This window comes from Trichosurus vulpecula, chromosome 1, assembly GCF_011100635.1.
Source record: "Trichosurus vulpecula isolate mTriVul1 chromosome 1, mTriVul1.pri, whole genome shotgun sequence".
Taxonomy (NCBI): Eukaryota; Metazoa; Chordata; class Mammalia; order Diprotodontia; family Phalangeridae; genus Trichosurus; species Trichosurus vulpecula.
The window spans coordinates 247,708,468-247,724,029 of record NC_050573.1 but is presented as its reverse complement, the minus strand read 5'-3'; the positions used below and the strand labels follow the sequence as shown (position 1 = coordinate 247,724,029).

The following is a 15,562-nucleotide window of genomic DNA, read 5'->3' as shown; positions in this document are numbered from 1 at the left end:
TGATTCTCTAAGCTCATCCTAATAGAGCAGGTAGGTGGTGTAGTGAATAACGTGCTGAGCCTCGGAGTCAGGAACGCCTAAGTTCATTTCTGGCCTCAGACACTTATCTGTGTGACTTACCATAACCCCCGTCTGCCTGTTTCCTCAACTGGAAAATGGGAATACAAGAGCACCTACCTCCCGGGTTGTTATAAGGATCAAATGAGATCACATTTCTAAAGCACTTAGCCCAGCACCTGGCATCCAGTAAGTGTTTAATAAATGACTGTTCCCTTCCCTTTCCATAGCTCTGACTCCTTAAATAATCAATATTTATATTTACTGAAATAACAACATAGTGCCAGGTATTATTGGTATATGCAATTTATAATTGAATTAGTAACCTAGTGAATAGTATATGCGATGTACCATATAATCTTGCTAGTTGTCCCCCTCCCCTCACCTCCCATCAATATCAATAAACCCGAGTACAGACTCATTCACCCACACTCGGGTTTTAAGTGTTCTTGCTGTACCTGGCACCCAAATTTCAGTTCCCCTAAAGGGAGAAGAGCCCAGGGTGTTGTATGTTGGAGGTTGTTTGTTTGTTTGTTTTTTCCCGTCACTCACCACTTTCTAAAACCTTGATAACAGTGCTCTAATCTTAGGTTTTTAGAGCAGATTTATTATGAAGCACACTCTACAGTATATGGTCAGGGCAGGGTACCATGGAATCAGAGGTGTGCTGAAGCCAACTCAGGCCTTACAGTATAAGCATTTATACCTCAAAATTGGTAAACAATACAAATCAGAGTTAGATTTATTGTTTTATTCATTCCCTAGATTTAGTGAAGTGGTGGGGAAAATGTTAATAATGCAAGTGAAAATTTAAAATATGTTGTGGGCATTTTTTGTTTGATTTGGTTTGGTTCAGAGAGCCCGTTGTTAAAAGTTTACTATCATATTCCTGAATTCAGGGAAAAGTATAGTAAAATGAAGAAAAGGAAGACATCAATAGCCTAGAATGTATAAAAGTTCTTAAAGTTTAATCCTGATCCCTCCACAACTATATAGCATTGTTACTTCTCCTTAGTTCCCTTGCACTGCTAAATTCTTCTTTTTGGCCTGAATCTTTTATGTCTAACCTCATCAGAAGACACTTGTGGCTTCTTCTCATCCATCTCTCTATCCTGACTAGTACCTGAAGCAGGAAGCAGCTAGGTAGTATAGTGCATAGAGCATCGAGCCTGGAGTCAGGAAGACCTGAGTTCAAATTCAGCTTCACACACTTCCTAGCTGTGTTACCCTGGGCAAGTCATTTAACCCTGTTTGTTTCAGTTTTCTCATCTGTAAAATGAGTTGGAGAAGGAGATGGCAAACCGCTCCAGTACACAGTAATTTAACTTACCCACTACCTATACATAGAAGCACGGATTTTGTAGTCATGTTTGGTCTTAACGTAAGGAAAGGAGTATCTAATGATTTTTTGATGTTCAGTTGTTTTCAGTCATGTCTGACTCTTCATGACCCAATTTGGGGTTTTCTTGGCGAAGATCGTGGAGTAGTTTGCCATCTCCTTCTCCAGCCCATTTTACAGACGAAAAATTGAGGCAAACAGGGTTAAGTGACTTGCCTGGAATCACACAGCTAGTGTCTGAAGCCAAATCAGGAAGAGGAGTCGTCCTGACTCCAAGCCTGGTACACTATCCACTGTGTCACCTAGCTGCCCACAGAAAAACATCATTATCAATAAATCAATAAACATTTATTAAGTACTTACCATGTGCCAAGTACTGTGCTGAACCCCAGGGATACAAAAAGAGGCAAAAGATAGTCCTCATGGAGCTTACAATCTAATAGATTGAAGTATATTTTCTCCTAGTTCTTTCTTTTTTTTTGGAACATGGCTAATACAGAAATTTGGTTTGTATAACTATACATATTTGTAATGGGTTTTATTTTTCTTTCCTTCTCAATGGTCAGGAGTGGAGGAAAGGGAGAGAGACGATTTGGAACTGAAAATTAAATTTTAAAAAATGGAGACCTTCATAACTTAACAAAAAAAAACTTCTTTTAAACTCATGATTAAGGCAGGCTACTGGAAAGGTTAGGAAAGAAAAAAAATTCTGAGAAACAAACTATTACCGCAAGATAATCAACATAAAAGCGAAGAATGATATTTAATTTTTTTTCCTCTCTCAGCTCCTCCCAAAAAGTACTCAACGTTATTCTATAGAAAATAATTCTAAATCTTTAGGTTTTATTCAGACATGAACCAAAAGAAGATTTTGTGAGGCTCACTAAAGTATATTACATTTCTTAGCCTCCTCCCACAAACTGTGACAACACTAATTGCTTATAAAATATCAGAGTATTTTAATCTCTGGGCTGAGTAAGCAAAGAATTTTTCCTCCTCATTAAGAGAACACTTGTTATTGTGTCTCAGTGACTCCAACTATATAGTTTGCCCTTTGAAAAATGACTAATGGCATGTTAGACATGCTGCCCTATAAACATTAGCCCTTGGAATGAGACACCAGACTTTTCACTCATTGGGAAGGCGCCCTGACTGACTTCTGAGTAATATTATCTCAAATCTAATGAAAATAAATCAAATTTAGTATCCCTCTCCAAACTATAATCTTGCATATTATTTTCCAGTACACACCATATTGGTAAACAAAATGGCACTGACAGGGAAGGAAGAAAATTAAACTGTGATCTATGTGATCCCAGGCCCTTCAGATTATTTTGAAAAACCTCTGTTTTATGCAATTATTGCTTCTCCATAAGACTTTTTTACTAGCATTGCAGACCTGGCTTTCTGCATATATGGAAGGCATCTTTAAATCCATATTACATTCTTTCCCATGAATGACCTTTGGAAATGATTTCCAATAACTTCAGCTGAGTTTAAGCTCAAGGCTTCATAGTGAAAGGTCACTCTCCATTTAGAATAAATGTAGATAGATTTGTACACCCTCCAGCAAGGTATTGCTTTAGGATTCTGTCTTGTATTTGACCCAATCTTCATTCCAACCCAGTCTTTCGGACAGGTTTCATTTGGATTTTGTTTAAGCCTTGATTTTTCAACTCTCTGTACAAATTAAATGCCATTATGACTAAAGGAGGGATTTTTTCCCTTAGAATTGAACTTTTTGGGGAGAGAATGAGGAGGTAGACTGGAATTTTAAATGACTAGAATATGACAAGTGAACTGAAATTTTTAGAATGAGAGACAGTATCCTTTATGAAATGACACTTAATGGTCTTTTTGCACACCTTTGTATAGAAGCATATTGGTTAGACATCTCTAACACATAATCAAGGAGGTGTCTTTACTCCCTCTTATTCTCCTTTTCAAATTGGACTTTTCCCTATAAAAGGACTAACTCTAGCCCATAAAATATTTGGAATATTAAAGGCACATCTGTAAAAAGAAGAGAAATTTCCTCAGCTCAAATAAGTGCATCCTTCCTGCCCCCACCCCCACCTGGTGGCATGCTGTAGCAAAGTTGTCAGAAAAGAGAGTTGTTGCTGCTTCAGTGGTCTCAGGAAAAATGCCCACATCTCTATCTCCAAACCATTGTCTCTGCCCCCTCCCCTCTGGTGGCTTTGTTCATAGCTACATCAGTCAAAGATCAGTCAATAAGCACCTATTATGTGCTAGGGATACAACACACCAAAGGAAGCTAAAAAAGGGAGAAGGGGAAAGAGGGTCATGATGAAGATGTTCAAAGTAATACAGCCAGGTCGGAAATGGAGAGACGGCTGTTCTGAGGGTCCTTCTTAAATGAGTCCCAGTCATAAAGGGTTTACAGGGACAGAGCTACATAAATGACTAAATTCTCTTTCAACATCAAACAGGAACCAGTAGTTGCACCATTGTCATAGAATAAGGGGAGAAGTTCTGGTACATTGGAAGACATATATAAATAGTCATATTCATTTTACCGTCAAGCCATAAGACTTTCCTGGACTGAGTCACCTTATCACCAGTGTGTGTGAAAGTGTTTCTGAAAGTGTAGAGTGATGTGGTGCTGGTGTTTGTTTAGCGGTTTTTTCACTCATGTTCAGTCATGGCTCCATTTGGGGTTTTCTTGGCAAAGAGGAGTTTGCCATTTCCTTCTCTAGTTCATTTTACAGATTTTTTCTCATCTGTGAGGCAAACAAGGTTAAGTGACTTGCCCAGGCTGGATTTGAACTCAGGAAGAGTAGTCTTCCTGACTCCAGGCCCGGCTCTATCCACCGAGCATTTAACTGCTCCTTCCCATGTGGTGTTGTGCTGCTAGGCTGTGCATATAGACTCACCTCACTCCATCTCATTCTTTTTCTTCCACTCTACTGTGGGCAGAGCTACTCCTCCTCCTAGGTTTGATTTTCTCTCCAAGATACTCTCTGCCAAAAGACTGAACTTTCAAATCAGGTAGGGAAACAATGGGGAAGGGAAATGAAAATGGCCCCACTTCCAATGTCAGCCCACCTGGTCATAATAGCTCTGTCCTACCACAGCTAACTCCTTAATTACCTAGAAATCAGTGATGTTAAAATCAAATAAAAACTGATCCCTGGAGCTGCATATTGACTCAGAAAACCACAAATTAGCATTATCTATGTTGTATTTTTATTTTTTAAATACTTCATAATTAGATTTTAATCTGGTTCTTGTGAACAAGTTTGATACCTCTGGCCTAGAGGGATCAGGTATAACCTCTGCCCTTCCTTAGGACATTGTAAAAGGAAGTAATGATTCTCTTTTCCAGCTTAGAACTTCCCTGGAATGTCCCAATCATGCCCTTTGTTTTTGTATTCCCAACACTTACTATAGGGCCTGTAATTAGTAGGTGCTTAATAAATGGCCATTGATTGATTGGACCCAATTTGCTATTGCTATCCACAGCTAGAGGTATAAAGTCATAGAATATTGTTTTAGGAAAGAAACTTGGAGGTCTTCTAGATCAAAAGTATCAAACACCTACGCCACGTTCTTCCAACACTCTCAAGTGTTCCCCAATCCAGATTAAAATGTAAACTGGGAAATATGTAACACAATAAATAAAAATACAATATAACATAGATAATGTTAATGTGTGGCTCTTTAAGTCAATATGAGCCCCCAAGGATCCATTTCTATTTGAGTTTGACACCACTGCTCTAGAACAACCACACCACCTTGTAGATGAGGATTATAAATGTGTTCCAGTGACACTGGCTCCTTGCTGTTCCATCTCCTAATTCTAGGTATTTTCACTTGCTATTCATCTCCACCTCCACCTCCAGGCCCAGAACTCACTACTTCCTCACCTCTGCCTTCAGGCATCCCAGGCATCCTGGAAGTCTCCACTTCCCCTTTCCTCCTCAATGCTGATGACTTTCCTAAATCGATTATCTCAAATTTATCTCCTATGTAGTTTGTTTGTACAAGGTTGTTTGCATTAGACTGTGAGCTCCTTGAGGGCAGATTATCTTTTCCCTTTCTTTGTATCCAAAGGACTTAGCACATAAGTAGTACTGAGGTTTAGGGAGATAGATCAACTAATACCTACTGCTAACAATATATTGATTTAAGGTTTTCAAAGCATTTCCCATGCGTCACTTAATCCTTACAACTGTGAGGTGAGTGATAAGGCTCTTATTATCCCTATTTTATAGATGAAAAAACTGAGGCTGAGAGAGATTAATTGGCTTTCCCAGAATGGTGAGTGGTGGTCAGCACTTGCCTTTGAATCCAAGTCCCTGTCCTTGTTCAGCTTCATAAAATACCCTCCCATTGCCTCAGAGGACCATTCTTCTCCCAAACAAAGGAAAAGTTATTCTCTTGCCACTAATTTCTGATCCCTGGTCTTTCTCTATTTCCTTGGGCATGTGAGATAGATGTACTACTAACTCTCTCTTGCTCGCTCTCTCTCTCTTTCTCTCTCTCTCTGTCTCTCTCTCTCTCTCTCTGTCTCTGGCAAGTGGCTATTTCTTCTGTCACCCATGGCCTCACTCACCTCCTTCCGGATGTATACAGGAGGGACCATACCAGTGAAAAGATAATTGGCCTGATTTCGACTGAGTTATAGTCATGCCTGAGACTTCTGTACTAATTGTACCCAGAAGATAGACTTTAGTACTGTCTTTCCCCCCAAATGGATAGAATGCCATTAACTTAAATTTCAACAAAGTCTATATAATTGGGTTTTTTTGAGGTCAAGCAAGTTTGGCCTGTGTAAGACATTTTTTTTAATACATGGGCAGCTGGAATAGCCAAGATACACCAAGAGTCCTATGGGAGGCCAGTGGTGGGTGGAGGGGCCAGAGGCAGGTGGTTAATGGCATACTTAGAACAGTCTGAGCACCAGCAGGGCCCTCAGCAGGTGCTGGTAGATCCTAAATGGGCAGAGGTCCCCCCATGCCCATCCCACCTCCCAGCCTGGGGAGACTTCTCTAATGCCCTAAAGCCTAAGAGGGTAGAGTTGGTTGGAGCCATACAGCTGGGAGGGGTCAGCTGCTTAGACATAGGCCAGGACTGGGGGCTATGGGAACTGGGAGGAGGGTGTCCAGTTATTCAAAGCCTCTGGCTCAGGATTGGCCTCTTCGTTTATTCTCCAGGAGATAAGTCATGCCTGCCTTGGTTGCTTCCCGGGTCAGATTGGTTGCTGTGTTCTGGGCTTGTCCATTCAGGTCAGTCACCAGGCTATCCACCGAAGCCTGGTGCCTCAGGAAGATGAGGCAGATCAGGCAATGGTACAGGATCTGGGAGTTGTTGCAGGCCACTGGAAGCATACACCATAGCACAAAGACACACTTTACTGCATAGTAAAAGGGGAACCAGAAAAAGAACATGTCAGAGAAGAACTCAGCCAGGCCAAATATGCTGTATACCACCCAGTAGGTGAGCCAGATGGTATTGTCATCTTCATTGGGCCTTTCGATGGCCTTAATGGAGGCATATGCTGGGTAGATGAATCCAATGAGATTGCAGAGCAGGGAGGCACCGTAGCCAAATATGACATAGAGGGCCAGGAAAGCAATGGAACCTGTAGCTAGGTAGTACTTTTTGACACTGGAGATCTCCTCCAGCTTCCCCAGGACATCGGTGACAATGTTTTTCTGCTCCAGGAACCCCTGGAAGTGCTGCCTCAAGCTACCCATGGCTCCCGGGACTGAGGGGGAAGGACAGGGGATGGAAGATGACTGGATCCAGGTGCGAGGGTCCCTCCCCTTCCTTAATTGTTAATTTACTAAATCCCAGAATGTCAAGGTTGGAAGGGATCTCAGAAACCATCAGGTCAAACTGGGAACTGAACAAGAATGAACTCTATTGAACAAATGATCATCCAGCTTCTGATTGAGTATGGCCAGTATGAGGAAGGCTTTACTTCATGAGATATCCCATTGGATAACTATAGTTGGGGCAGTTAGGTGGATAGGACATCAAGCCTTGAGTCAAGCAGAGTCATACTCCTGAGTTCAAATCTGACTTCTGACATTTACTAGCTCTGTGACCCTGGGCAAGTCACTTAACCCTGTTTACCTCAGTTTCCTAATCTGTAAAATTATCTGGAGAAGGAAATGACAAACCACTCCAGTATCTTTGCCAAGAAAACCCCAAATGGGGTCATGAAGAGTCACAAGAAACACAACTGAAAACAAGTGAACAACAAAAAATTGTTAGATATTCCTTTCCTTACATTAAGAGCAATATGAATAGTTTTTGCATGCAACTGGGAAATAAGATATACAGGCAACATGGCATAGAAATCTATCTTGCCCTACAAGAAATAAGGGAAAAGGGGATGGGGGGAGAGGGGTGACAGAAGGGAGGGCTGACTAGGGAATGGGGCAATCAGAATATATGCCATCTTGGAGTGGGGGGAAGGGTAGAAATGGGGAGAAAATTCATAATTCAAAATCTTGTGGAAATCAATTCTGAAAACTGAAAATATTAAATAAATAATAAAAAAGAGCAATATGACTACCAAATCAGTGCTTCTATTTACAGATGATAGGTAAGTTAAATGACTGTCTACTATCCTTTTGCTTAAAACAGCTGGGAAACCTGAGGCTTAGGGAAACTTCACTTATCTATTTTTTTAACCTAGTCCCTTTCTTTCAAGAAAGATAAAGCAATCTATGCAGTGAAAAGATGCAATATAATGTTAATGCACTTATTCAGCAAACAATTTTTTATTTGCTGCTATAGAGTGTTTGCTTGAATGTCTGTGTGTCCTATTTGTCCAGAAGACAGAGACCGTGCCACTGAATACACTCCCAGCAACACCATGGGCAGAAAGATACTTTATAAATAAATGCTGGGCAGAGATTAAGACATGATTAACTCCAGGCTATATATTAGCTTCATGCACAAAATGCTGATATTTCCATTTTCACTCTTCACCCCAAGGGTTAGCAACATGATACATCCTTTTAAAGACCCACTCACCCCTTACCCTCAGCTCCAGCATCCCCAGGAAATATTTACATATGAAAATAGTATTTCGATACTAATACACATTAATGGAGTTGATGCTAATTTACAGTAAAGTGAAGTTCATTGATTATTTTTATTCAGATTCTGAGTTGTGCCATCTTAACCTATATTTAGTAAAGGCAGAAGTAAACAGGGTTTGTCATCCTTTTATAAAAGTGAAATTACTTCTCTAACTCTGTGTCTCTAAAAGCAAATTCAAGTCAGTCCTTTTGTGCTAAAGGGAGTTGAACGGACGTGGAAAACATGTTCCCTGACCTTCAGGAGTTTAAAGGACTATTTTCTCATCAGTTATTGCTTTTAGAGGCTTTCTTCTGATGGCAAAGGAAACAAAAGACCCAAGGCTTCATTTTTTAACCATTACCTCATTATTTATCTGCAACATTTCCCTCGCTAGATCTTATCCTTACAAACTTTACACATATATTCCATTCTTACCTGTTCTTACGTGTTCCTCCTCACACACACACTGGCTATGTTACCCTGGGCATGTCACTTTCCCTCTCAGTTCTATAGACATCTTTCTGACACTAATATGTGTGTGTATTATATATATTATACATATTATATATATATATTATACATATACACACATATATACTATACATATAATACACATACATACATATATACTAATATGTGTGTATTATATATTATGCATATTATATATATACATATATATAGTTTCACTGCAGAGATTTAACCTCTTGCCATATAATAGGGAAAAAAGCTTTTTTTCTATAGGCAAAATGAAAGTTGGTTGAGCCATTAAAAGAATACATATATATGTATATATGTATGTGCATGCATGTATGTGTATTATGTATATCTGTATAGATATATTTCAGAGAAAGTACATTGGTAAAGGAAATTACCTAGGAGACCCCTATACCAATGAAATCCTAATTCCAGTCTCTATCTCTAACCCTAGCTGTTCTCATGATCTACATCTCTCACTGATACCCTCTAAGTGGGGCAGCAACATTATGATGCTGTGCTCTGCAAACCCACACTCACATCATTCCTACTCCTTTCTCTCATTTTTTTCTCTCTTGTATTATTTAGTGACCAGAGATAATTAGATCCAGGCATGGGGGCTGAACTAAATTTTAAAAATTAATCATCAGTCCTTCAGAAATTAGGATAAAGCTTTCCTGACTCCCAGACCTTTGTTCCGATTACCATGATACATACTTAGTGTTTTGAAATTAGAGGAGTGCCTGAGCACCAGACTCTTTAGGGGAAAACCAGACTGTTCAGATGCTGTAACATTCTGATTTCACAACCTCCACTGAGAATGCTGGCCCCTATTTCACTGCCAGGATTTCACCTCTAGCCACATAACAGACCAAAAAAAGAGCTTTTTTTAACAAGCAAGATGAAGATTGGCTGATCCATTAAAAGAATACATTAGAGCCAGAGTATATTTGAAAGAAAAAATGAGGAATAATGACAACCTAGATATTGAAATCTATGGTCATCAAGGTCACAAGGGTGGATTTACAGATGAGCAATATTCAACTGCAATAGCTAGGAGGAAGAAGAAAACACCTTGGTGCATGTCTGAGTAATAGGATAAAAGATTTAGAACTGGAAGGTACTTTAGGGGTCATCTACCCCATTTATACCGCAGATGTGGGAACTGAGGTCAGAGATACTAATTGACTGGCCATGTCACAGGTAATTCCCATAAGAACTAAGATTTAAAAAGAAGTCCTCCAGCTTCAAAGTTGCTGAACTTCCTACTATGCCATACTTTCTCTAGGCAGTGTGAATGATGGCCTTAGAAGAGAACTATTTGAGGGCATTTTAAGCTTTGCCATTTTTAGGTTATTTACTCAGATTTCCTTGTCCTATTCTAATAAAGGCATCCTTCTGCCACCTAGCTCCAGTTATAGTTCAAAAACTCTTAAATTGTATTTTTGGAAGTATCTCTCAGATCTTTCTTGTTATCATTTCAGTGAGCTGATCCAAGTTTATTCAATAGTTTACAAGTTAAATAGATCAATAGACAAATCAACCAATAAAGACAGGTAGAGGGATCGAGAGAGAGAGAATAGGGTGGAGAGACAGAGACAGAGATAGACAAAGGCAGAGAGAGACAGAGACAGAGACACAGAGATAGAGACAGAGACACAGAGACAGAGAGACAGAGAGAGACTGAGACAGAGAGACAGAGAAAGAGAGAGACAGAGAGAAAGGAGAGAGAAAGAAAGGACAGAGAGACAGAGAGAGAGAGACAGAGAGAGACAGAGACAGAGAAAGAGAGAGACAGAGAGAAAGGAGAGAGAAAGAAAGGACAGGGAGACAGAGAGAGAGAGACAGAGAGAGAGAAAGAGAGAGAGCATGCATAGTGCCTGGCACATTTTTCTTGTTTCTCAGTCATTTTCAGTCATGTCCGACTCTCTTTAACCCCATTTGTGGTTTTCTTAGCAAATATTTTGAAGTGGTTTGCCTTCTCCAGCTCATTTTAGAGATGAGGAAACTGAGGTAAACAGCCTTAAGTGACTTGTCCAGGGTCACACAGCTAGTAAGTGTCTGAGGCCAGATTTGAACTCATGAAGATAACTCTTCCTGACTCCAGGCCTAGCACTCTATCCACTGTACCACATAGCTGCCCCCAGACTGGCACATAGTAAACACAATCAATGCTTATTGATTGATTGATGAATATACATATATATACATATGTGTATATGTGTTTATACATAAATATACAATGTCAGCCTTTAATGGCTTAAGAAACCAAGACTTCAAAAAGTTTATCATCTGCAGAAACTTCTTCCCACTTCTGTTTCCCACCATGAGATCCAAGTGAAACTGTATGAGGCACTTGTTATATTTGAAAACTCCATTTACACTGTCCCAAAAAGAAAGGGAAGGAAGCTAACCATAGATGGATCAAAGCCTGTGCTGCTAGCCAGCTGATGTTGCCCTGAGTTAAGGGGAACACAGACAGAATAGGATTTATAGACCATCTCACCCAGATGCTGGTATATAGGCTTGGCTAAAAACATTAATATGCCAGTGAGATAAAAGCACATGTAGTAAAAAGTTCTATTTCCAAGGGACCCTAAAATATTCTGGACAAGGTTTTTCTTTTAACAAAAATCTAATTGGAGAGATCAGCATGTGCATTGGAGATACAAGTACAGCTATAAAGAGACTTTAATGGAAACGCGCTCCATGCAAGGTATCACGCCATAAATAGAAAATATAGCCCTCTGAAATCTGTCCACATTCCCTTGATATTTTACTATTTCGTGGCTTTCCCTGGCCATTAAGTGTTATGACAAGTGATGCAGTGTTTAAAGCCAACAGATGTGCCTTTTAAATCATTCCTTGGTATTTCCACACATAAACTGGAAAGAAAATATGAAATCAAGCCCCTGTGACAAAAGAAGAATGACATCAATATATGTTTATGTAGATATATATGTGCATATGTGTGACATAGATGTCATGTTATATGAGGAATTACAAGTGTTATAAGCTATAATCTAGTAAGGAAAATAAAAACTGACATTCAGATAGTGATTTAAAGTTTTCAAAGGGTTTATGAAGCAGCGAGGTGGCACAGTGGATAGAGCACTGGACTTGGAGTCAGAAAAATCTGAATTCAAATCCTGCTTTAGACACTTACTAGTTGTGTGACCCTGGACAAGTCTCTTAAGCTCTGTTTGCCTCAGTTATTATTGTTCAGTCATTTCAATTGTGTCCAAACCTTCATGACCCAATTTGGGGTTTTATTGGCAAAAATACTAGAGGGCTTTGCCATTTTCTTTTCCATTGGGTTCATTCTGTCAGGTAATCAGAGTTTAAATGTGTGCCCAGGATCACATAGCTAGTAAGTGTCTGAGGCTGGATTTGAACTCAGGTCTTCCTGCTAGGCCCAATGTTTTACCCACTGAGCCACCAGCTGCCTCTTGCCTCCATTTCATCAACTAAAGAAATGAGGATAATAATCTCCCCGGGTTGTGATGAGGATCAAATGAGATGAGACTTATAAAAAGGACTTGGTGCAGTGCCTGGCACATAGTAGGCCCTATATAAATGATTATTCCCTTTCCTTCCCTTTCCCCACTATATAAAGTGATAGAGTGGATAGAGAGCTGGCCTTGGGGTCGGGAAGACCCAAGATTAAATCCTACCTTAGACACTGGCCAGCTTTATATCCCATGGAAGGCCATTTACTCTCTGTCTACCTCAATTTCCCCAAATATAAAATGGGGATAATAGGAGCAGCTACTTCCCAAGGTGATTTTGAAGATCCAATGAGATAATATTTGTAAAAAGCTTTGCAAATCTTAAAGCATTCACTGAATGCTAGCAATTATTATTGTCATTATTATTCACACCCTCTCATTTTAACTTTACACAATAACCATAAGAGACAAGATCTAGTTATCATCTCCATCTTACAGATGAGGAAACTGAGGATACTAGAGACACAGTGACTTAATTGGATTAGTAAATATTAGAGGCAGGATTTCAACCCTGGCTTTCCTGATTGGAAGTCTAGCACTCCATCTGAACACATAAAAAATGGCTATAATCCAAAATAAACAATGATTATGTGGAATAGAAACTCTAAATTCACTAAATGACAGAAGCAGGATCCAAAAAGCTTTTGAAAAACAGGAACATAAAATTTATTAACTGATTGCTTTTTGGCTTTTTTATCTATGATACATTAACATATTTTAACATCAGCATTTATTAGTGCTTGTCGAATGAATTAATGATTTAGTGGAAATGATTGTAAAGCCTTACATATGGATTCAAGAAATAAACTTGATGGGTATGAGATGGGAAGAAGCATGATAAGGTGATACTTTGGAGAAAAAGGATTTGGGATTGGAGGTGTTTTTAGTGGTTTCCAAGCTCTATATGAATTAGCAGTGTGATTTGGCATTCTAGACAGATAAATAGTGGTTCCTCTGAAGAACTGGGAAGGTTTTCAACTCCTACATTGTCATCCTCCTTCTTACTTTGTTATCCCCTTTACATCTCCGCTGCATTTTGAAAACCATACTGCAAATGCTTTTTCTTGTCTTATTAACCTCTTACTTCATCTTGCCAGTTTTCTTACTACTTCCTCTTCTCTCTTCTCCTTTCCTCTCCTCTCCCTCCTCAAGTCTTTTGCTTTCAACCTGAGTTTTTCATTGACTCCTCTTTAGGTCTTTCTCCTTTTCCTTGTCTTCCACCACTTACCACATCCTTCTGCTCATGTCTTTGTCCACCAACTTTTTCTGTCTCCTCCTCTACTCTACTCCTTCATCTCTAATCCTTCTCTTTCAACTAATACATTTCCACTTCTCAAGTTCTCCTAAATTTCCCTTCCCTAAATTAAATATCCAGCTTTCTTCAGAGCTCCTCGAACCCTCTGAATCTCATTTACATCTCCTTTTTCTTAGCTTGATCCCTTCTCTAACTTCTCTCATCACTGTCTCCCATAGACATGGGCAGTATCTGTAGAGATTTTTTTCTCCTAACAAAGGTTGTATCACCATCGTTAAGCCTTCGCTGACGATACAGCTTTTAGTGACTACTCTTCTGAATTCTTATGTTGTCTGTCTCATTCTTTGGACTCTTAAGAGGTATAGTGACTTGCTTGGGTCATATACCTAGTAAATATTAGAGGCAGGATTTCAACCCTGGCTTTCCTGATTTTAAGTCTAGCCCTCCATCTGAATGCATAAAAATTGCTATAATCCAAAGGCTCGCCCCCTAGTGGCAGCTAGCCTTCGAGTAAGAAAGACTGTATTTTAAATCCTGCCTTATTCACTTTCTATCTGAGTAGTCCATGGCAAGTGACTTTACCTCTGCCTCCCTCAGTTTCTTCATCTGTGAAATGGGAATAATAATAATAATAATAATAAACAGTAGCACTTACTTCCCAGTGTCCTTGTGAGAGTCAAATGAGATCATATTTGTAAGGTACTTTGCAAACTTTAAGTGCTATAAAATACTAGTATCATTGTCATTATTATATGCTATTTCATATTATTCGTCTGTGTCTCGTACCCACAACTAGACAGTAAGCCCTTTAAGAGTAGGAATTGTGCTTTGCTACCTTTTACATTGAGTATCTGGGAATCTAATGTATATTAATAACTCATAGCCTACTCTGAAACATTCCTTCCCCTCCTTCACTCTATATTTGCCTGTTGAAATACTACTGATCCTTTAAGTCCAAGTTCAAATGTTATCTCTTCCATAAATTCTTCTCTAGTATATTCCTACTAGGAATTTTCATAGTACCATTTTAATGTCTCAAATTCTCCTTTCTTCCCCCTCCCCCCCCATGCCAGCACCTTAAGTCTTCTCCAGGCTAACCACTCCATTCTGTGCCCTCCTCTGGGTGCTCTCCTATTTGTCAATGTCTTTCCTAAACAATGGTGCTCAGAACTAAATTAAATACTGCAGACATGGTCTGACCAGGAAAAAGTACATGGAGACTATCATCTCTTTTTCTGAGAAGCCATGACTCTCTGAATGCAGCCCAAGGTCACATTATCCACCAATCTATCTATCATCGACCCCTTTGGCAGTCTGCTAAAGCCTTAGGGACTCCTTATCAGGGTAATGTTTTGTTGTCTGCATTCATAATTGAAGAAAAGCTAAATTTCAGTTAGAGGTTAGGGAAAATAATGGTATATTTTCCTTTCCTAAGATATGGATCCCCTAAATCTCTCCATAGACCATTTAGGGGTCCGTAGATCACAGGTTAAGAAGCTCTGATTGAAAGGAAAAAAGACATTTCTTTAAAAACATTTTAGTACCTCCATTTGTCTGGAAGCAGGAAGATTAAGAGTAATTTTTGGTTCTTAGAGAAATTTTAGAGGTACAGAGAATGGATGTTCACACACACACACACACACTTTTAAAAAATAGAATTCCACGAGGATCAGGCAATAGTGTCTCTTTGGCAAAACCCTCCTGCAAATATGTGTATGTGTGTATATACATATATATGTATGTATATGTATATATATATACATACATATATATGTATATATATATATACATATATATATACACAAATATATACACACACATTTCTATTTCACGGGTAGATGACAATTATAAAAGCCAACAGGCAAACAC

The 15,562-nt window shown here is 39.2% G+C and overlaps 2 protein-coding genes across 2 annotated transcripts in view; one reads left to right on the top strand and one right to left on the bottom strand.

Moving 5' to 3' along the window:
- CHST9 (carbohydrate sulfotransferase 9) overlaps positions 1–15,562 on the top strand; it is a 295,944-nt gene that overhangs the window by 222,829 nt on the left and 57,553 nt on the right. The gene's annotated exons all lie outside the window — the stretch shown is intronic.
- Positions 6,544–7,116, bottom strand: LOC118855531 (receptor expression-enhancing protein 6-like). The gene has a single exon (XM_036765658.1). The coding sequence runs from the start codon at positions 7,114–7,116 to the stop codon at positions 6,544–6,546; it is 573 nt and encodes a 190-aa protein (XP_036621553.1).

Excerpts from the sequence above, each read along its gene's own strand:
- LOC118855531 (XM_036765658.1), bottom strand. The coding sequence starts at position 7,116 with ATGGGTAGCTTGAGGCAGCACTTCCAGGGGTTCCTGGAGCAGAAAAAC.